Genomic DNA, 22866 nt, shown 5'->3' with positions numbered 1-22866 from the left:
TGCTTTAGTTGTTGAAAAAGATGTATAATTAATTTATTTTCTTGGGCTTTTTCTTCCTGATAAGTGTCTGTGCAGTCATAGAATATTCTGAGTTGGAAAAGACCCACAAGGATAATTGAGTCCTACTCCTGATGTTCAGCTTATTTTGGGTAAATGATGTAGAAAGTTGCCAAATAAATCTCCTCATACTAAATAACTTATACTGTTAAGTAATTATTCGTGTAAGACTGCCAAACCTTTGGGCATTCTTTCCTCATTATTTGGAAATACTGCATGGAGTAGGCAGGCTATGAAAAAATGCTCAGAAAGCCCAGAAAAATGAAATATAAATTTATTAAAAAGCCTATCAGTATAGGTGAGTGCTGTGTGGGTGTGGTGTAACACAGAGGCACTGTTAAGACACTTGTTAGAATGAATTAGTCTAGAAGTCTCAAAGGAAGCAGTGAGTAGAAAGGGAGCATTTTGCCTTTGCCAACACAAACTATTCTACTCTCATTATACAAAGATAATATCCAAAGCCTTTTGCTCTTCTTACTTTGAGGAAAATGCAGTCAAAGGAAAGCTTTAACTTTAGTATTAAAGTGTGTGCCAGCATTAAATATTAGAAATGGGTTTACAAATGCAAATAAAATTGACAAAGACTTCAAATTTAGGAGTAGTATCATCAGGATGCCAGAATTTGAATTTTGTTAGTTGAAAACACTTTAATGTGGGCTGGTTTCAAATCCACTTTTTGTAGTTCACTTATAAGCATAATGGACATAAATGCATCTTATCTTCCTCTTTACTTCTAGGATAACTTTACCAGAATCGTCTTACCAACGTTGTTCGTTTTTATTTGATTGGTTTTCAAAGACTTGGTGGTAGTAAACATAAAACAAAATTGAAAGTTGTTGCACTTCTACTCCATCCAAATGTTAGTAAAGTTAGAAGCAGCACAATGCAGTAGCTTCCTCTGTTCTCCAGACTGGTATTAAAAATGTCACCTGGAGACCTGTATGACATGTGAATTTATTCTGAGTGCTCTGTAGCTGCCTTTGCCCCCATGTTCCTCCTGGTCATTCTGGTCTGGCTCTGAGCAGCCGTGTCTTTGTGGTTTTCACTCCCCGTTTTAGCTGGATTTTATTAGCAAGCAGTACAGTTGTCTGTGCTCTGAGTTGTAGAAGTAGCTGCTGATAAAAAGGAGCGCTGGATCAATTTCTACACAAAAATATAGATGCCTTTAAAGATAAATCAGCCTTTTTTTTTAAAGGTGGTTATCTATTTAGGAAGTAAATGTTTGCTAGAAGCTCTTCTCTTTCAAGCTGCTTTTGAGCTCATTTATTAAATTGCACACCAATCTGCTTATGGTTTGTTTTACTGTGACAGTTTCAGTATGTGGCACAGAAGTATTTGTTGCCAAGGTGAAGGCTCTTGCTTGAGTGGGCTGATATTTTTGAGAGGAATACTGTAAAATAATGGTTTCAAACACACAGTAATAGAGTTAATTCCAAGGTCATGCTTATAGACTGAGATTTTTAACACCTCTGCTACCTAGAGGTCCCATATGTCATTGAAATATTATACTCCCTTTTACCATCCCTTCATGTGTCTTATCTACAGTTTGAGAAGGTTTTCTTTACTTGAGAGTGCTTCTAATCTTGTGGATTTTTTTTCATTTATAGAGCAAATTCTTTGGTTTCCACTATTGATTATTTAAAACACTTGTTGATCAAAAATGTTTTAAAATTTGACAGGAGCAGCTGCTATTTAAAAATGCAAACTAGTAATGTGTAAAAGGGAAACTATGTTAGCTAAAGATGTAAAATATGAATAAACATGTCTAATTTCAAAATCTTGCTGTCTTCTGTTTTATCAAGGACATTTAAAAAGAGATAGTAAACTGATTTATTAATACAAGTCCCATTTTCCTAATAGAATCAGTCCTTCAGGGACTTCTGCAGCTGCTCAACCAATTTGTACCTGATGCTGGAGCTGGGACCTTTTTTAAAGGGGCAAGACAGCTTTCTTCTTTCACTGTAATTTTCTCATCATTTCTCTTTACAGGGATTTGAAAAGTAACTACTTCCTAGGCTTTTCAGTCCCATCTGGGTGGGAGAACAATCCTGATACAAGAAGGATGATAGAAGAAAAGCAACAAATAAAAACATAAGGTTTTGTTTAGGCTTTTCAGTCACATGAGGCTCTGTGCATGAAGACTAGGAACTTATCCATGTTTGAGAAATGTTCCACTTCTTTTTAAGGCAGTTGTTATCAGAAGACATCAGACAGTAAAAACATGGTATCTATCTTAAAATTCCTGTCTATGTAGAATTTATCCAGCTTAAACAGGAAAGGATATTTAGCCCTTTTTGATAAAGTCTTTGATGGACAGACCATGTGTAAGGAGCTGGTATTGAAGAGCAGAATCCCTCTCCATTCTTTTTAAGGACTTGGTGTTTTTGCTATGAGATTTATTTCATGCCCTTTTGAATATATTACCAGATGCGTGTTTTCCTTACAATCCCCACACTCTGAGATTTTCTGTAGTGCCTTCTATACCCTGCTTACTTAATTACAATTTTTTTGAGTTAAGGTAATTTAGCCAGCAATGAACGTGTGCTGAATGATGAGTGTTGCAATCATCTTGCTTTTTGTCTTTGGCCCTTGTTTCCTGGAGTCCTTTTTCCACGTGGTTTCAGTAAAGAAATGCGAAGCACTCTTGTCTCAGGAGAGTTCATAAGTACATGAGAAGAGGCTCTCAAGAGAAATGGGAGACCCATTTGCATGGAAGGGGATATGGAGCAGGGATCTGCTGCCTGAGCAAGTGTGACACCTTGCAAAAAGGCAGTATCAGCTTACATTTAAGAATAAATGCATTTAATTGTGTAAAGCCTAACCTAATCACTGGATACTAGACTCGCTTAGAGCATGACCACTTGAATGTGTCTTACATAGGAGTTGAGGTGTTTTTAGGCAGGGAAGCCTTGCTGAGCTTGATGCACAGGCTCTGGTACACACCAAAGCAAAATTTTAGAAGTTACACACATATACTGTCCAGGCTGTGGGGCCTGGGAAACCCATTGCATCTGCAGGGTGAGATAGAGGCAAAGGATGTGTTGTATTTGGACTGAGAACTTGCACAGAAGGTTTGTGGCTCAGACCATGAACAGTAATTCAGAACCATCATGAAGAGAGCAGTTTGAACAAGAAAAAATAGCCCTCTGAACAAAATGCCCTTGTTTTTCTAATGATACACCTTGAAGGTAAATCAGAAAGAGACCGTTTTGATTTCCTTTGGTTTTGGTTTTTTTCCTCCTACTTGCTTTATTTTTCTCACATAATTTTTTTTTTTCTTTTGTTTGTTTTTCAAGTTGCTTTGTATCTTTCCAGTGCGACCAGCATTGCAGGTACATCTCACTTCTGTTCCTGTGTGCATTTTAAATGCGTGACGTTTCTGTTAGCCCAGGTCATTAGGAGTAGCTGAGGAATAGGCTGTAACCCAGATTTGCTCTAGGAGCTGGAGATCAGGCGATGCTTGTCCTCAAGTGCTCTTGTCTGTTTGTGCTCAGTTAACTCCTGTCTTTGTGTGGAGCGGTCAGAGAAGTAACACTCAAATTTGTGTTGGACCCCCCCAGCTCTGTGGTACTTCAGGAGCAGCTGGACAGCTGCATTGCCCATGGAGCAGCTGTCCCTCTATTCCTCACTTCTGTTAGAACTGCAGTTATGCTTGAACTAGAGTGTATAACTCGGGAGATTGGCATTTGTTGTGGGTTGGAAAGCAGTGGAGCAAAGACACGTGGTCATAGTTTGTGGTTTGCAGATGGAGGTTCTGGTAATGACATCCTCCTTGCAAGTTCTTACCCTCAGTGCTGTTTCCTTTTGGCTTCAAAATTGTCTGCGTGACTAATGCACAAGTAATCTCCCAGTGACATTGCTTTTGTGTCATAGCCTCAGAAACATCTAGGTGAGAGAGCATATGTAAGAAATCCCATTAGTGCTGTTGAGAATATTGTGGAAAACCCTTTAGCTCTCCTTCCAGAGAGCTCTGGGGCAGAGAGTGCAGAGCTGCTGTGAGTTTTTGAGGCTGATGATCACATGCTAAAGATATTTCTCCACTGATAGGTGAGACAGGGTTTAGTAGGGTTAAATCAGAAGGAACCTTCATTAGTTGCTTTCACAAACCTGTTTGTGCTATGAATGTTCACTACAAAAATATCAAGTTTTGTTTATCACATGTCTGTGTAGACTAGAGAGTGGTGTTGGAGAAGGTGTCACAGGGAAGTCACTGGGCAATATCATCACTATATATATATACTTTATATATATATATATATATATATGCTGAGAGAGAGTTCGGGGGGGGTGGGGTGTGGTTCTCCATATGCAGACATGCACGTAGGTACAGAGACTTTGTGTACTGCTCTTGGATACTCTGTAGCTAATTTTTGAACTAAAGGTGAAGGCCATGATTATCCAAAAAGTTTTTTGCCTGACTGTTTCTTAGGGGGTTTTTTCTTTTTTTTTTTTTTTTTTTTTTTTTTTTTTTAATGAGTTAATAGGCATACAGGAGCACTTCAGGGAGCTGAACATAGAGAAATACAGGAAAACGCCCTTGGACAAGCAAGACTTTCACCTGTGGGATTTTGTAAATCAGTTCTGTGTTACAGATTTTAATAGACATTGGGTTATACCATTACACTCCTGTGTGCAATGCCTTGTGCTCTTACTCCCGAATGCCCCAAATTCCATGTGGGAAAGCTGAATCCATGTCTCAATGGGGTGTGCCTGCCTATCTCCATGCAAGTCCCTTCTGCCACTCTTCAATTCTTGGTAGCAAGACAAGGGGTGATTTATGGAAAATCCAGTATTGATATTTCTACTATCAGGGTTCTTTTTCTGTAGCAGCAGTAATTCCTGCCCTGAAGAAGCTGGGGTGTGCCTTGTTCCCCTGTGAATCATTCATTAGTCAGACACACATTGCTATGTATGAACTCCTTGTGGAAACTGTATACTTGTGGAATCTGGATTGCCTATAGTATCCTTCTTTTCATGTGATTTAAATATTTACTTCAAGTGACAGTGATAGATCTGGTCAGTATGAATAAAGCCTCCTATCTGCAAAAATTAATTTCTAAAGAATCCCATAGTGACTAGATTGTGCATTTGGAGAATTAAAAGATTTTTATCGGCTTTCATTCAGTTTTACCTTAGCTTTTTGCCTCACCTATCACGTTTTTAGACTCCATTTTAACTCAAGATTATCTCTGTATGCATTTAGTTATGAAAATCAGGTTTAGTGTTTATAATGTGTTGTGCCATGGTCCCTGGCTGTGCTGTGGGCCTGAGGCTCCATCCTTGGCCCATGTGCCAGCAATGCTGGAGTTCCAGGTGTGCAGTGAAGCAATGTGAAGTGTTGTGTAGGACACTGCACTGGAGACTTGCTGATACAGTGCTGTAATATTCAGAGACCAAAAGTCATGTCGGTTTTTTTTCTCTTTCTTTTCTTGGAAGCCTAAAAATGCACTACTTTTTTTTTTCCCTGAGTCAGTACACTTCTTGCTGAGTAGGCCATAGTATTTTTATATATGCTGATTTTATGTCTGAATATGCTCTTTTTATGTAAAATGCATCTTTCATGAGTTTATTTTTCTTTCAGTCTTGCTGGCTTTGTGTGTGCTGGGCAAACTCCTACCCACAAGCAGCTAAACTGCCAGTTACCTGCAACAGTTCAGCTTTTGCTTTCTTTGAAATACTGAGTTTAATGATCAAACAGTTTTAACTTTTTTAACTGTTAAAAAGCACTTCTAATCTAGCTGTAGGTTTATGCAGCATTCAGGCTCCAAAGTTCTTGTGTAGATTTAGCTTTAAAATCTACATGCCACAGTTGTAATTTGCAAGGGAAGGGAGAGGGAGTGAGTCAGTGTTTGCTGGTTTACTTAGTAATTGCGGCACTAAAAGCTCTTAAAACACTGTAAATACAGTGAACAGTTTTACTCTGCGTGATAGGTTAAAGAAGCACCAGTTTGTGGCATCCTTGATATTCCTTATGTGAAGTGGACCTTTAAGAAGAAAATCAAACTTCTATGAGCAAAATCCAAGTTATGTGTTCTGAGGTGAGGCATATGTAGTGCCTAATGCTGATGTCTTCATGAGGTGTGAAGTTCTGATATTTAGTTTCTTTTTTTATTATTTTTTTGTCTTCTGCCTGCGAAGTTTTCTTTGTCAAGAAACATTATTGTTGACTGGTACGAAGTCAAGTTTCAGTGTGTGGTTATTCACAACTGTTACAGTGTGTTACACACATGATCAGGTTTACAGCTTTGAAAATGCATCTCCTGCAAAGCATTTGGATGAGGTGCTGTGCTAGCCGCTGTTACTCAGAGAGAAACCCACCTTCCCTCTGAGATCTGCATCTCTTGGCCCAGCACTGATGAGTGCAATTAACGTCAGTGATGAAATTGTGTGGGTGCTGCTGGGCACAGGCACTGCTGCTCCTGCAGCATCACTCCACCCCCAGCCTGGGAGCCCAGCCCCTTGCTGTGCTACTGCCATGAATTTATGGTTTGTTGGAGTCACTGCTGCCTTACACCTCCCAAGATTTTCCACATTTACATCAGAGTGCTGAAAGCTGTAGAGGTGCTACTACAGCGCTCATGCCTTTGCTGTTGGTGCTAATTCAGTGCAGCTGCCTGACTGTACAGAGAAAATGAGAACTTTGTTATGTCTGTGTTTGTTAAAAACATGGGTACACTCTAACTCTTGAGCTAGAGCTGTGCATTTTGATCTGCGTGGTTTAGAATTTGCCTAGGCTGCTCTGGTGACAGCATTTCTAGCAGCTGGTTTTGGTACTCTGAGTTTTGTAGTTATTTTTCATGAATACTTTGTTAATTTCTTCAGTTTTCCTTCCTCTTGATAATGAAGATAATGTATATGTCCATAGTGCAATCTGGAGACTGGGTGAAGGCATGCAGTTATTTCCTCCTTGCTTTCTTTATTCTTATTAGACACATTTTGACACTGTTTTCCATTTGTGAAATGGAATGGCTTTTGCTAGGACTTGTCATTCTCAGCTGCTTGTGACATGAGGATGACCAGCCCTGCCTCATGCCCAGCTGGCCGTCCATGGGCTGGGCAGCTTTCCCCCCTATAGTTAGGAATTACAAAAACACTTTTACCACTGGCGTTAGCTATATGAAAATATTTCTATAGAGATGCTAGCTGCTGAGCAGGGAGGAACTGCTCTGAAAAAATTACACTCCTAAACACTGATAGATTGGATTACATATTTTGTGTTCCTTAGTGAAATGTTAGCAGAGATGCTTGATCTGCGGCAGGGAGGATTGTTTTATACTTTAAAAGAGAAATTCTTAGTTTGCCTCAGTTTTTAAAATTTTTTTTATTTTTACAGAAAACTCGGTGTGGTGTCCTTCTGATGTGGGAAGAGGGGTCTGTTCTTTTAAAAAAGGAGATATCTTTGTTTTTTATGGTATTGAATATTACAACTAAATCTCTTTTTTTGCCTCAACAGGTATACAAAGCTCGGATATGCGGGTAATACTGAACCCCAATTCATTATCCCTTCATGTAAGTATTTGTTACTTGTGTATCAATGCTGAAATTACTCTTGTACTTTTTGTAACATGCCGTAAAAAAAAAAAAAAAAAAAACAAACAAAAAGAACTTGACCTCTGACTGATGACAGAGAGTAATAATGTGGCTTTATTATTTTGCTGCAGATACTCAGTTTAGAAAGATACATTCATTAAAAAAATATACTAATAGTCGAAGCTAATTTTTTTAGACATTGAAATAATGTAAAAATCCAGTAGCATGGCTACATTTACCTTTTAGGAGGTTTTTTTTCCCGTTTAGTGATTTATCTGCTGAAACGCCGAGTTGATTGTAACTGAAAAAAAATTAAACTTGTATGATTTAATATCTCTAGGGTTTAAAATGTTCTTGCCTGGAAGTTGTCAGTATTGTAGCTATGTTAATTTACTGTGTTTTGCAAATACAACAAGAAACCATGACAGTTTTTTCCCCCATGTAGAATCATTTATTTATTTGCTCCCTGGCTCCTGAACTGTTTCTCTCACTTGAAGAGATACAGTTCTGCTCCAGAGAGTGGAGCTCACTCAGCTTCCCTTAGAAATGCTTCACCTTTTGACCTCCTACAGCACTTGGCAGTTCCTCATTGTTCATCTGTGCCAAAGTAATCATGGATTACATCCTGGTGAAAAGGAATAATTAGCACACCCAGTTTTCCTTGCAAATACAACAGGAAGAGAGCTGGAACTAATATTACTTCAGCACAGTCACTGTAAAATAGAACTTGGAAGTTCAGGCTCTGTTAATTTTTCTAGGAAACATACTTCAAAAAGTAATTTTCATGGAAAGATAAGGCTAATTCACTTCTATGAGAACAGGAGAATGCATTCAGAGAATCCATTCTGTACCTTCTATTTTGGCTTCTAATAGGTAATTCTTAGATTATTTGGTTATTGGTCCGAGTTAACTTCATTAAGCTTGAGTGTTCATGTAAAACACTCTAGAGTTTCACTTTTCACACAAAAGCTAGTTTAACATTAGATATAAAAACTTTCTAAACATTGGAAAAACCCTTACAGTGTTCTTTAAACTTCATAGGACTTGTTAAGGTATAAATGGGCAAGTGGTTATTTAATTTCAGATACATGGAGTTTACATACTTTTTCTGCATCTTTAGATTTGATTTATTTAATTTGAAGATCACTTTCTTGTTCTGCAAAAGAAGAAATACCATGGTATTTTAAACACTAGGAATAAAATGACCTGTCTGATCATTAAGCAGAGAAATTTATCCAACATTGATGCTATTAAAGTGGAAGAGAAGGAGGTGAAATGAGATATTTTTGGATAGCTTTTTGATGTAGTGTGGTGTATGGAAAAAAGGATGTTCAGTCTAGATGTTCCTGCAGCTGAAATGACCCTTGACTGCAATTCTCTCAATCAAAAAGGTATTTTTCTCATTTGTGCTGCAATCCAAGCTAGACAATTACAGGAACTGCATGAGTTTTTGTAATCCTCTGCCTCGAATGAAAGAAAACAGTACTGAGTTAATCCACATTAGAGAGACAAAAATAGAGTACAGCAGTACCTAGTTTGAAAGTAAAATGTTACAAAAAGGCATTTTGGTGTCTGTAATTTCCTTAATATTAGTCCCTGTGGAAAAATGATTTGGTTTCTCCTTGCACTTCCAGCAGTGGCATTTTATCAGTTTGATTCTGTAAAATTAATGTTTACTGTTGAACAGGTCTGACCAGCATTCCTTGTGCCTTGTTCACTTGTAGCTTATCTTATTCACTCCTGCTCTTAACAAATTTTTATCTCCTTATGATCTGTTCTTGATTTTCTTCTGAACATACTTCTGTAGAGATGATGAATGCTTACATGAAAAGTGAAGTAAATGAGAATATGTTGGGCCAATTTTTTGACGTGGCTTGGGTTCACTACTTTCTTCCCTGGCTGCTTGTTAGATCTTGGTTCATTAATTTTGCTTGATTTTTATTCACTTAAGCAGGTTTTTCCTGCTGTTTGTTAAAATAGGACTCATCTTCTTTCCATTATCCAGTAGTTCCCTTGATTTTTTTCATTATTTCAGCTTATCTGTTATAGCTGATGGCCTTTTCCTCTAAAAGAAAAAACTAGTTTGAGTAGTGGTTCAGCACAAAAATTGATTCAATGCAAGGATGTTCTTTTTTTTAATCTTTTTTCCCCTAGAAGCTCTTAATTCTTGTGCCAAGCAATCCAAAGGCAACTGCTCCAAGTATTGCTGGGGTGCTGTCCATCCTCAGGCACTGCAGCTGAGGTTTCAGCAAGATTTATTTTCTTGTTTGTATTTTCAGGTTGTTTGCTCCTAATTTCTGCCTTTCAAACACGGGGCTGAACAAGCTGGGCTTGAGGGCAGCAAAACATTTGAGATTTCCCGTTTTGTTTTAGGCTTGTAACAGAGTGAAGCCAGCTGGGTTTCAAAGTTGGTATAGCAAGCAAGTGGTGGGTTTTACTGGAAAGTTCTTGAGGATTACACACATTGGACAGAAAAATTCCCTCAGATGTGTGATCTCTGTAACTATGACCTGAAAATATTTGTCAAGGTTCCTCTCTTCACTAGCAGCAAGCACCTGCCTTGCAACATTTCCTTCCCTGTGATTTTAGCTTCTGCTTCCCATCTAGCCCCCTGCTAATTGGCTTCCTCCAGCCTTCTGCTTCCTCTGCTGTCCTGTAAGCAGCTACAGAAGTTGCAGTATGATTCAGTTTTCTTCCTGAAGAGCTCAAAATAAAGACTTCTGTTCCATCCTGTTCAGTCTTTCACAACACTCAAGTTCTTGGTTCCTCTGGTCCTGCTTGTGTTGCTCTGTGTGGGAAGGGAAGGGAGGAGGATGGGGAGGCTGCAGGAGCTCGGGGTGCTTTGCCCCTCACAAGCTGCTGGTTTCCACATCCTGGAGCTGTGCTGCCCTGGCTGCTGGGCTTGAGACTGCAGCTGTTTTCATAACTTCTTTTAATTTTAGTTGTGAGGAAACATAACTTCTTGCTGAAGGTGAGAACTAGAAAAATGCTTCTGCCATTGAAAAAGCTTTTAGAACACAGCCTTAGAGCAGCTGAGCCTGATTGAATGCTGCTTGTCTATATGAATTTCCTCATCTGTGTGAAGGATTGTGTTTAAAGGCAATTAGTAAGATTTGAAAAAATACAGCAGATATTGGTGGTGCTGCAGCACTGGTAGCTGGGGAGTGATTCTTTTTCAAAGAATAACAACGATAATAACAACACTTAAAAATGTTATTGTTGTTATTCGAGTGTGCAGAAAATTAGCACATTTGTTAAATAAAATGAGATCTGTAGGGATATCCTGTTTTAGTGTTTCTGTGTATTTTTTATCTTCCTGATTGCATGGTGAGTGTGTAACAACCAAGTTTGTATTTAAGTCTGTAACTGTGTTACTTTTTAAGTCCATACCATGCTTACGCTTGTTTTGAAGTCAAATTGTGATCTATGTAGCTTTTCTGAGTTATACTTGAAAAAAAGGATGATTGTGATTAGTGTGTCTGTTTTTTCAGGGTAGGTTTTCTTTTTTTGGTGCAGGATATGAGACCTACAGTAACATTTGTGTTTTCTGTTGAAGGTATTGCTATCAAAGAGTCGGCAAAAGTGGTCGATCAAGCACAAAGGAGGGTTTTGAAAGGTGTGGATGATTTAGACTTCTTCATTGGGGACGAAGCAATAGAAAAACCAACTTATGCAACCAAGGTATTAAGAAAAATTTTAAAAATAATTTTTCAATACTGTTTAGCAAGCATCACATGTACAGTAAACATAATGTTAAGAATGCTTTCTGGATAGCTGAAATCTTATTTATTAACTCTGTTTAAATAGAAAATAAGCTTTGGTATTTGTTTTATTGAAATTGGGGAGCCTATGGGAATTTACAAAACACTGTGAAATATATATGTGCTTTATATCTCTATATCTCTCTCTGTATATAGATAGATATCTATATCTGAATTTTCATAAGTGAAAGGAGTCTGAGCGAGTCTTAAGTGGAAATGTCACATTCTCTTGTTCCTTAGCAACTTCTGTCAGCAGCATCAAAGTGGGACACTGGGCTGGGGAAACTTTTGGTTTATCCCAGTGCCACCATTCCACTGTACTGAGAGAAATGCAGTGTATTGTCTTTCCTACTCAGAGTTGGAATCAGAATAAGGGAAGTCTAAATCGAGGTTTCTTGCCTGTGTGGATCATATACTTTTAGTGCACTTGAAAACATATTTTTTTTGTTGGTTTTGGGATGTTTGGTATCTCTTTTTTCTTTTTGTTTCCAGTTATAATTTGATATTTTTCTCCAACAGTGGCCTATCCGCCATGGTATAGTTGAAGACTGGGACTTGATGGAGAGGTTTATGGAGCAAGTAATCTTTAAATACTTAAGGGCAGAACCTGAGGACCATTATTTTCTTTTGGTAGGTAAATCTATGCCCTGCTTAAGAAATTCCATATGATGAATAACAATGTACTTACTGATTTATGTAAATTCTCAAATATAAATATGAATATTTTGAAAGTAAAAGTAAATAAATTACCGGAGCTTTCTTGAGCTGCCTTAAGCCATCCAGGTTCTTTAATTTTCTGAAAATGTCAGTGTGTCTGAACAGCAAAGATTTTTCTGTTCTTTTCTCATTTCCCTCTCCAAATTGTCTGATTCATCACTTTCTTGTTTTCCTTCTCCACTGAATTCAATAATCTCAAGTTTATATGTTTAAGACAAAAAAATTATTTGTGGTTTGACTTTTACATAATTGCAATTATTTTGTTTTTACAGTACTGCCATCTGGATGAAGTATCTAGAGAGTAAATTTGTGTCTTTCATTTTCTGTGAAACTGGAAGGGTTGATTGTCATATCTGGGCTGATTAGATCTCAATTAAGGTCAATGTTATTCTGAAGCATCTGCCATTCCTCAGTATTTTATTTAGGATCATTGAAATAGACAATTTGGTTTAGTGTGTTGTTTATAGACCAAGTTTGGAATTAGAGGTGTTGGCTCTATCTGTTTATATGCATTCATCTTAAACCAATAATTAGGTCCAGTTGTTCAAGGCTGTGTCCAGCCAAGCTGTGAATATCTCCAAGGATCAAAATGCCATAACAATCCTGGGCCCCTTTTCAATATCTGACTACCTTTAAGTTACCTTTTTCCTTCCTGATATCTACTTAGGATTTCCCAAGTTGAGTTTTGTGTCCCTGGCCCCTTGTCCCATCACCTTTGTCAAAAGTCTTGACTCCCTTCTCTTTTTCTCATCCTGTTACACAGTTGCTGCAATGGAAGAGTGGTATTTTCTCAAGTATTCTGTAGCACTATCCAAAATGCTCCTTGAGTAGAGCATTGAGTGTGTTTGGTATTTCGGTGAAAGCTGTAGCACACTATTATGGTATGTTTTATGTTGTTCAGCTCCTCTCACTTGAGTACATTCTACAGCTGAGCATATCAACTTGTGTTCCAGTGGCTGCCTTTTGAAGGAAAATAGCTCTTTTCACTGAGAAATCCAAAAAATGTGATTCTTTATATGTGCCAAACTGCAGCCTTTGACACGTTTTGATAGTCCTTGATTCTTCCAAGTGAAATCAAGAGTTGTAATGAGATAACCAACCCACAAAGGAGGTCTTGGATGTGAATTCTTAAGCAGTAACTGGTGTAGTTTTTATTGCACTTTTGTTTTTCTTTGTTTTAATGCAAAAGAAAAAGCGCCCTTTGCCCATTACTATTTTTACATGCTATTGTTGAATGACTCATCTTAACAAAACTTAGGAGTTTGTGGTTCTCTCTTTTTAAAGTCAAATGTTTGGTTTGAATGTAAGTAAAACTAATTTTTCTTTTTTTTTGTCTCAGACTGAGCCTCCATTAAATACTCCAGAAAATAGAGAATATACTGCTGAAATCATGTTTGAATCTTTCAACGTTCCAGGGCTATATATTGCTGTTCAGGTAAGGGCAGGGCTGTTGAAAGTCAGAGTTGCAATATTTCTCTGTGGGCTAAAACTAATTTCACTGTGGAAAAAAATGGGTAAGTGGTATTTGGAATATGTTTATGTCCTTCTGGTTGGCAGTTCCAGCACTGCATGTTTGACATGCTTTGGTTCTGTGGGTGGTCACTGTACACTGTTCCTGTTACCTCTGCAGGCTTCTGAGCAGTAGAATATGGTATCTGTTGCATCATAAGTAAATAAAAAACCACACCACATCATAATAATTCTTTTAATCCAAGAACTGAATACCTTTCAGTATGAAGTAATGAAAAATTATGTTTGAGCATGGCTGAAAAGACATCAGTTAAGTGTCAAAAATTATTTGTGCAGCCTCTTTTTTCTAAGCTGTTATGTAGACATACATAAAATTATTCAAACAGTTTCCATGCTGTAAATTGCCATGGGGGTGTCAGTCTATCCTTGGGAGGGGTGGTGAAAAGTGAGGTCTGCAGGCAGATGTTTTGCTAATACTTGATTTTTGGTTTTTTTCCAAGGCTGTCCTTGCCTTAGCTGCATCTTGGACGTCAAGACAAGTAGGAGAGCGAACGCTGACTGGGACAGTTATAGACAGTGGAGATGGTGTCACTCACGTTATTCCTGTGGTAAGTGTGCCTCAAAGCTACACAACAGCTTCAATGGAGAACAGTTCGTCCTCTAAGCTCTCTCAAGTGTACACCTACACACACTCAACTATAGATAGGAGTCTTCAAAAACGTCAGATAATTCCCAGGGCTGTGGGTGTGAGTTTGGTTCATTTTGTAGTGCAGAAACTCTTGAAGAACTTCTCTGTAACCCTGAGTTTGGCAGGGTAATTGTCATTCAGTCACTTACCTTAAAAGGTGAATTGCCAAGGCCATGCTAAGTGATGGGTGAAATTGCTTCAGCACATTTCCAATTTGGGTTGCTGGTAAAAGTGAATAGGCTCTTCACAGTAGTCAATACAGAAAGTTTGAGTTTTTATTTTCGTTTAGCTCAGTTCATTTATATATAAAGTAGAAATAATACAAAGTATTAGAGGGTAGATTTGAAGAGAAAAACTATTGTTTATAGGTTTCCCCATATAGTTTTTCTCCATTCCCAGTATTTAGTAGTGCTTCAGCCATACAAGCAAAGGCAAAGTTCCTGCTTGACTGGAAGAAAACAACCTCTAGGGTTGGTTAGTCTCTTTGAGTATTTGTTCCAATAAATCAAGTTGCTAAAGCAGAAACTTAAATGTTTGTGTGATGTTTTATTAAATAATGAACACCTAGAGCTGCAATAATTTTCTTTACTGTCAAATTATTGCCCATCTTTCCTGGGGGAGTCAAATTCACGTCTATGTACCAGATACGTTTGTATTTTCAAAATGAAGTTAGATTTCAATTTTTAAGACGAAAATCTGTACAAAGCTTTATCATGCCACAGTAACATCGATTTTTAAAAAGCAGTAGCACTGGTGGTGGTCAAACATATACTGTCATCTAGCAATTTCTTGCTAATTTTGGTGGAATGTAGTGGCTAAATCTTTGTTCAGCCTGTTCATCCAAGTTAATTTTTTTAATAAGACTTAGGAAAAAATTGATACCTCAGGCCTTCTATAGGTAAAGTTTTAAAATTGTACTTAGTCGTTCAAATTACTGTTAAAAACAGTTGAACTTCTGATTTGTGGGTTTGGGGGTTTTTTTAATTGAAATAGGAGTAGGTATACTGTATAATTTGAAGCATTAACCTCCTTTACAGAATGTCATTTACATTTGAAATTTGTAAATATGTTGAACAAATAGTCAACAATGTTCTACCACTTCTATTATAAAATAGATTTTAACAAAAAGTAATTAACACGTGCTTATCTCTGTAGTGAAGCTAACAGCAGTGGTAGTTTTTTATGACATTATTTTCTGTGTTAGTAAGACATTTTTGTGTGCACATAAGGCTTAAGCATTTTATAAGAGTGGTATCTTGATTTCTCTGTTTGCATTTGGCAGGTTTGGTAGGGTTGAAGGCCAACCTTGCACACTTTGTTTCTTTGTTTAGACCAGATGTTTTTAATGCATTGATACTGGTCCCCAGGATGAGTGAGACTTGTAAGGGTAGGTTGATGGGTGAGGATGGGCCAGTTTGATGTTCTGAGCAGTCTCAATTAATGTGCTGAAATTATGCATTTTCTCCCTGCTTTCAGAAAATTAATTTTGGTTCATGTGGATTGTAACGTCTTACATCAGTGGCTGTGACTGCAGGGCCACATCAGTTATTCTAAAATAATATTTCATGAAAAAAGGGTTCCTTGACCTTTTTTGGTAAGAGTAACCTCATTTTGAAGAGAAAATAACAGCCAAGGAATAGTGAGTATAGTGATTTGTCTGCCTTATGTACTAGTGACCTTTCTGTTCCTTCTAACCCTGTAAGAATTATGAAACGATGCCGTGCAAAGTAAAGTAGGGCTATACTGTGAAGAATTGGATTTGTGGTAATTAAATGAGCCAGTCTTAAAGGGCTTTAGCCTCAGAATCACAGGTAGTGGGTAGGAGTTTAGACTCCATGCCTATCCCTCTGAGCTTTGGTGAAAGTAGTTCTTATCAGTATCTTTGTCCCCATTAATTTTGCTTCCAGGCTGAAGGATACGTGATTGGCAGCTGTATCAAACACATTCCAATTGCTGGGAGAGATATCACATACTTCATTCAGCAGTTGCTGAGGGAGAGAGAAGTAGGAATTCCTCCTGAACAATCCTTGGAAACAGCTAAAGCAGTGAAGGTAATGTGAATGTTACAGATCTTGAGGTTATTTTATATCACAACTTGGTATCTGATTTTAAAGTACAAGAATATCTGAAAGTAATTGTACTTCTGAGTATTGGGGCTCTGATTCTAAGTAATATAAAAGTGTCTTAATAATGTAATAACATGAAATAGCTTAAACTCAAGGTTTACAGTTGGGTTATACTTTCTCAGTCTGGAATTTCAGTCTTCACCTGTTGTCTCCCCTTTCTTCTTCCCCTCCATTATCATTATTGTTGTTATTATCCTGTTGCTATTATTATTGTAATGTTCTGTAGGAAATACTGTTGGCTGGATGTGTCATATAAAGAGCTGTAATTGCTCTTACATTCTTTCTGAATATTAATGTGTTCTTTTTTGTAATACACATTACATAGAGAACAAAGCTATTCTGAAAGACATTCAGCTTAAAGTACACTTAAATTTTGTTTCTCTGGCAGTTCTTCAACGTATTTCAGAGTTAATTTCTCACAATCATCGAAGTTTAGCAGAAAAGCAAAAGAAAAGAAATTTAGCTCAGCAAGAGCCTTCAGTTCTGCACAGAAATTATCTCTTGTAGCAGAGCCATTATCTACCTGCATACAGAAAACGTCAGTTCAGCTGTTTTCAGGCCTAGTCTTTCTGTCAATTTATTACTTACTCTTAAAAGTTTAAATTACTACATTTTTTTAAAATTTCTTACCATTTTTCTACACCTTAGATAGTTCTAACTGTATCTATTCAATTTTCAGGAGCGCTTTAGTTATGTTTGCCCTGACTTAGTAAAAGAATTTAACAAGTATGACACAGATGGTACAAAGTGGATAAAACAATATACTGGAATAAATGCTATCTCAAAGAAAGAATTTACCATTGATGTTGGTTATGAGAGATTCCTGGGGCCAGAGATTTTCTTCCATCCTGAGGTAAGTTGATTTCACTTGTCTCTACTTTCTGTTTAAAAAGCATTTTAGATGATAGCATAGAAATCCTATTTGAAAAGTTGTGAAATAGTAGTTATCCTGTCACATCTTTTCTTATTTATAAATAGATTCCAGCTATTGTTGGAAGTCAGCATGGTTTGATTCTTGACTGCTTCTAATCTTTATACAAATCCAGGTTGATACACAAAGCACTTATAAATGGCAGCAAAAATATTTATCAATGTTTCCATTATTAGCTTTCATGACGTTTCTAGTATAATAGAATGGTTCTTTCCTTTTTTTCCTCTTAGCCTCTTTTCCTTTGCAATATGTGGTCCTCCACAGTGACTTGACTTGATTTTATTCTTGATTGCAGTTTGCTAATCCTGACTTTACACAACCAATCTCAGAAGTAGTAGATGAAGTTATTCAGAATTGTCCCATTGATGTTAGACGTCCTCTATATAAGGTCAGTAGCTATAATTTTTTTTTTTTTATATATGGGTTTTAGAAGAATTGTCATTTTTATCAGGGTATATATTTGAAACTCTTAAAAACCAAAACCAAATGAGAGAAATTTACCATTTTTCTAAAAAATTAATCCAATATGCAGAAGGCTTTGTTGTTCACTTAGACATTTTCAGAATGTGTTTTTCATTAGGGAAACAAAAAAATTAGCAAAAGTGATGAGATGTAATAAGATATAAATGGATTTTTAAGCACAGCCAATTTTTTTGTGGCAAACTCTTGGTGAGTTCATGTTGTGTCATGCTTACATGTTAGATAATTTACAGTAAAAACATACCTGCTAACTGTAGCTTTAAAAACTGTATTTAGGTATTTAGAATTTAGGAACTGGGTAAAGTTGAAAACTTGTATTTTCAGATGTGGTTAACAAATCTTGTTATTCAAAACAGAATATTGTCCTCTCTGGAGGCTCTACCATGTTCAGGGACTTCGGTCGCCGTTTACAGCGAGACTTGAAAAGGACTGTGGATGCCAGGCTGAAACTTAGTGAAGAACTTAGTGGTGGCAGACTGAAGGTTGGTTCGAGCAGCTCAAGCACTTAACGAGCAGCTATTATCTGGAGAATGTGCAAATGACATCTTGTGGTCCTTGTTGAAATGTCTTTACCTTATTTGAAGTTCTTACAGAGGCTTTTCAGAGATTGATCCATTACACTGATCACATAGCAGCAGTTGGTCTCTCCAGCTGTCTTTGTGCTTGCTGTTTATTGATCAGTTACGATTCATTGTGCTCAGTCTTTTGAGCTTGAAGATAAGAGAGATGAATCAAGCTCATTGTTGAGGCACCAGGAGAGTCAGGAGTGTCCTGTGAGCAATGAGGGAGCCTTGATTAGAGAAGGGAAGGCTTTGGGACTCGTGATAGTGCCTCAGTACATGTGGGGAAATTACTGATTTTGAGTAATTTCAGCAGGATAAAATCCTAAATACCTTCCTCTGGCTTCATAGCTTACCCTGCCTTGAGCAGGAGGCCAAACCAGAGACATGATGTGGTTCCTTCCCACCTCAATTATCTTATGATCCTGTAAGCAACTTCGTTTTGACTAAAGTACATGATCCTTAGTTTGTGCTCTTTACACTTCAGGCCTCTGACCTAACTGTTGCATCTTTCTGTTGTCTCTGCATAAATAAAAGACTAGCAGAGAAGAAGAAAAAAAAAAAAACAACTAAAAAAAGCAAAGCAAAATTTGAATTTTTAAAGCAAAATTCAAATTATTTTCCTCATTTATTTTTTAGTAGCAATCTAGCTAGGTGAGCTCAAGCAATCCTTTAAAGCCCCAGCAGAGCTTATAATATGCCATGTAGACAACTCTGAAATTTCAGTCATACACAGTTCTCTGGTCCAAGAACATCATTTAGTCTCAATTTTCCTTACTAGACTTGTACCACTCAGTAAGGAATCAGAATGTGAGTAATGAAATTGGATGCAATTCTTTTCTTCTAAGTGCCAGGCATGGCAAACTGGCTGGAGTTTTTCAAATGTGTTACAGAACATTTTTAGATACTGGTTCAAATTTCAGCTGGTTGGGCTGGAACAAATAAATTCTGAAACTGCTACATCAAAACTGGCAGTTTTGATTGGCAGGAATAAGGAATATGTTGTGTGCCTGTGGAGGGAAAGGGAAAGGCTGACTAGAATGGCTGTAGTTCAGAAATGCGTGACTGACTGTACTGATCCTGAATAAACTTCCAATCTGCAGCTGATACTTTGTTAGAATAATCACTTGAAACTTGAAAATTAGCTTCCTAAAGTGTGTTTTCTTGAGAAGGAATAGGATCAATGCTTATAAATGCATAAATAAGTAGTCCATCAAGAAATGAATCAGAACATAATGTGAAAAAATGGATATGAATGGAAGTATGTCTGTCTGATAAAGCAGGTAACTTGGTCTATAAGCAGGAGCTGTTTCTTACTCTTCATTGTACAAGGGAAAGTCTGATGCCATAAATGTAAGTTTACATGCACAGCATTTATGAAAATAGTAATTTATGAAAAGTAAGCTTGGTATATACACTCCTGTAAAACTAGATCTGGTTTTTACCAGCAGAAGTGAATTTTAATGCGTTGCTTTTCTCTCCTCTTTTGTGCAGCCGAAGCCCATTGATGTCCAAGTCATTACACACCATATGCAGAGATATGCAGTCTGGTTTGGAGGATCAATGCTGGCTTCCACAGTGAGTTTAGCTGTAAAGCTGAGCATGTTTGAGCCATTCTGGCGGTGCTTTTGAAGCTCTCATTTCACCTTCATTGTATATTAAATGTGGTAGGGGAATTTCTGATAGACCTCAGGTGGTAAATATACCTTCCCTGTTTTTGCATTAGACTTTAAAGACTTGGAAGAGCAAGTGAAAGCTGAATTAAAGCTTTGTGTGAGTTGTTAAATAATGCATTTTAGTTTTGTGGCAGAGTATATTCTTTGCATTGGTGTTTAGCCGTGTGTGGTGCAAGTTAATTTTGGGATTTCTGTGCTTTGTTTTTTCCACTGGCTACATAAAGATGAATATTGTTAAATTAGGTATATATACCATACACTAATGTTCTTTTCCTTCCCTTTACAGCCTGAGTTCTACCAAGTATGCCATACCAAAAAAGATTATGAAGAGATTGGCCCTAGCATCTGTCGTCACAACCCTGTGTTTGGAGTCATGTCTTAAAGCTGACCCTGCAGGGGTCAGGGATGGGGAAGTGGGGAGGAGGAAGAGTCTTTCTGATTACTTGTTTGTCTGATGGCTGGTATTAAGATAACAAACATGACTTGACAATGAGAAAAAGACCAAACACAATTAAGCAGGATCATTTTAATAAGTGTCTCAACATGCGGATGTAGTGGAAAGCCAAAATGATCACGTTTTTTCTTTAGATTGATTATTTGAACTTGTGCGTAACAAAACAAAAAAAAAGTGGATTTTAGTTCTTTCTGTGCCCTGATATTTTGTATATTAATGAATTATCCAAGATTTGATGGGATTTGGTGGTGTGTAGATAGTCAGCTCTCTAATGCTTCCATTGTACCCCTTCATGGGTGCAATACAGGAGCTTGTTTATATTTCATACTTTTTTATACTTTGAGGAAAAAAATATGAATAAAAGAAACTGTAATATTTGAGGAAAAAAATTTACCAGTGACCAACTTGAAAGTAAATTAAAAAAAAAAAAGTCATGACTCATGCAACTAGCTCTTGCAAATCATGACCAGTCTAAATCCTGGGTTCCATACAATGCGAGTGCTTTTGGAACTAAGAAGCTACTATCTTGGATTAACCAATGCCTGCTAGTGCTTTCTGATTACTTGGTGCATTTTCATACTATCTCTTGCTTTAAAAAAAAAAAAAAAAAAAGTAAAGACAAGACTGTTGGACCAGTATTGCAGTTCTGTAGTGTCATTTCTAATTAAACCAAATAATCAGGTTATCAAAATTTGGTGTATTTAAAGCCTAACACCATTCCAATAAAGGCACAAAATTTCTTTTTATGTTGGTGTCAGACTTGTTCATCTCATGGGAAGTTCTGAGCATGGGTCCCTACATATCCGCTGTGGCTTTTGAGGAGTGAGGTTGGTCTGTGAGGTAGAGATGTAATGTGCTTTGTGTAACTCAAGTGTGAGCATTTTAGAGCTGCAGTTTGTGTGTTCAGCTAGCTAGCACTTACCTAGAGAAGCCTGACAGCTCCTCCACTGTTGGGTTTGTTCATCTACTTTGTTCTGTAACTTTTTTCCCCCCCACTTTCTTGCAGGTGGTGCTATTCAGGAGTCAGCACTGCGTTTTCACTCTCTGTGGTTTTTCTGCAAGAAAATACCATGTAGATAAAAATAAAGTGGAAACAATCTCTTTCTCATTCTTTCTAGGAAGAACACTTTCTGTAGTGACTGGAATTGCTTTACAATTTCTGTTGATATTTGATGAGAAAAAACTCTTCTTTAGGCACTTCTGAGCCCACAGATGGAGTTGAGGCTTTTTGCATAGAAGACCACAAGAGGGAGATATCCCGGTTTCTTCTGAGTTGCAAAGATGTTTCAAATTTTTGTCAGAGAAGCTTATCAATTGCCAGAGCTTCAGAACTTGGTAAATGTGACTCCAAAACAAGAATAAATGTGGGAAAGTGTTTTTTTACAGCAAACATTGTAAAAATATTACATGCTGGAATCAAACAGAACATGATGCAAACAACAAATTTTTGAACAATTTTATTGCAAAACTATTTTAGTAACTTCTCCCTAACAGTGATACAGTGTTGTAGTTTTTTATAACTCACTTTTTATCTCAGTTTGAGTCATAACTGTAGACTGATTCATGTGGTAAGGAAGACCAATAGGCAAATATATATAAAATAAAGTTAATTGGAGTTGTGTTTTTCCAGCAGTCCTGGTTCTGCCACTGTATCATACTCTAGTGCCAGGGTATTTTAATACACTGCAGTGATGTTTTATAAGGCAAGGATATTTTTCCTCTAGGAAAAAAGTCTTTAAAATCCACTTGGAAAGCTTAAATTCCTGACACATAGGTACATCACAGTGAGCAAGTGCAAAGAGAAGGAGTGAATTCCTCTTCCTGTCACACACAGCTGTAGGGAGATCTTGAGTGTTACACAAATTCTGTGTTCATCTTCTATTTGTCATTTATGTAGAAGAGAACAAAAAGCAACCATACCCTTACACAATCATTGACTTTTTTAGCTGTCATCTAAAATTGTTAATTTTCTCATAGAATGAAATGAGTTTTTTTCAGTCTTTTCTATTTTTTTTTTTTTAATATGTAGATGTACTCTTGGAGAAGTTGCATACCCACAACTGATTCTGGGTGTGTGAAAAGAACTAAAAAAGTATGAGCATCTCCTATTAATAACTTGGACTGCATGGAGAGTCATCAATACTTAAACACACCAGACATAATAGTAGATTCAGTCTTGTACGATTGGAATAACTGTGGAACTTGCTCACATCAGTGTTCTGTACCTGTAACAGCAGCTCCAAATCACATCTGCTGCTGGCGAAGGGTCTGAGCAGCCTCTGTGTAGGTCATCCCAGGGGTTGTGTACTGTACAATATGAAACACAGGCAGTTCCAGGAAAACCCTCTGCAATCTTGAAATGTGGATCTCCTGTTCTGTGTGAGGTTGGGCTTAAGGCATCCAAAAGGTTCACTTG

General features: G+C 37.3%; 1 protein-coding gene across 2 annotated transcripts in view; it reads left to right on the top strand.

The window, feature by feature from the left end:
- The window catches only part of ACTR3 (actin related protein 3), a 28898-nt gene extending 7702 nt beyond the window's left edge, over positions 1 to 21196 (top strand). The window contains exons 2-12 of one of the 2 annotated variants that reach the window (XM_014870836.2): positions 7511 to 7566; positions 11144 to 11268; positions 11868 to 11978; positions 13405 to 13500; positions 14036 to 14143; positions 16131 to 16274; positions 17029 to 17202; positions 17576 to 17668; positions 18117 to 18242; positions 19815 to 19898; positions 20283 to 21196. In XM_014870836.2, coding sequence (XP_014726322.1) covers positions 7511 to 7566; positions 11144 to 11268; positions 11868 to 11978; positions 13405 to 13500; positions 14036 to 14143; positions 16131 to 16274; positions 17029 to 17202; positions 17576 to 17668; positions 18117 to 18242; positions 19815 to 19898; positions 20283 to 20378 — 1213 coding nt within the window. In that variant the 3' untranslated portion in view covers positions 20379 to 21196. Of the gene's footprint in view, positions 1 to 7510; positions 7567 to 10460; positions 10559 to 11143; positions 11269 to 11867; positions 11979 to 13404; positions 13501 to 14035; positions 14144 to 16130; positions 16275 to 17028; positions 17203 to 17575; positions 17669 to 18116; positions 18243 to 19814; positions 19899 to 20282 lie in introns of those variants that run through there. The other variant, XM_088168349.1, reaches the window with a different exon arrangement.
- Positions 21197 to 22866: the final 1670 nt, after the last annotated feature.

Source organism: Sturnus vulgaris, chromosome 7 (genome assembly GCF_052056855.1).
Source record: "Sturnus vulgaris isolate bStuVul1 chromosome 7, bStuVul1.hap1, whole genome shotgun sequence".
NCBI lineage: Eukaryota > Metazoa > Chordata > Aves > Passeriformes > Sturnidae > Sturnus > Sturnus vulgaris.
Note: the sequence above shows the minus strand (reverse complement) of the source record. Positions and strands in the feature narration are given on the sequence as shown.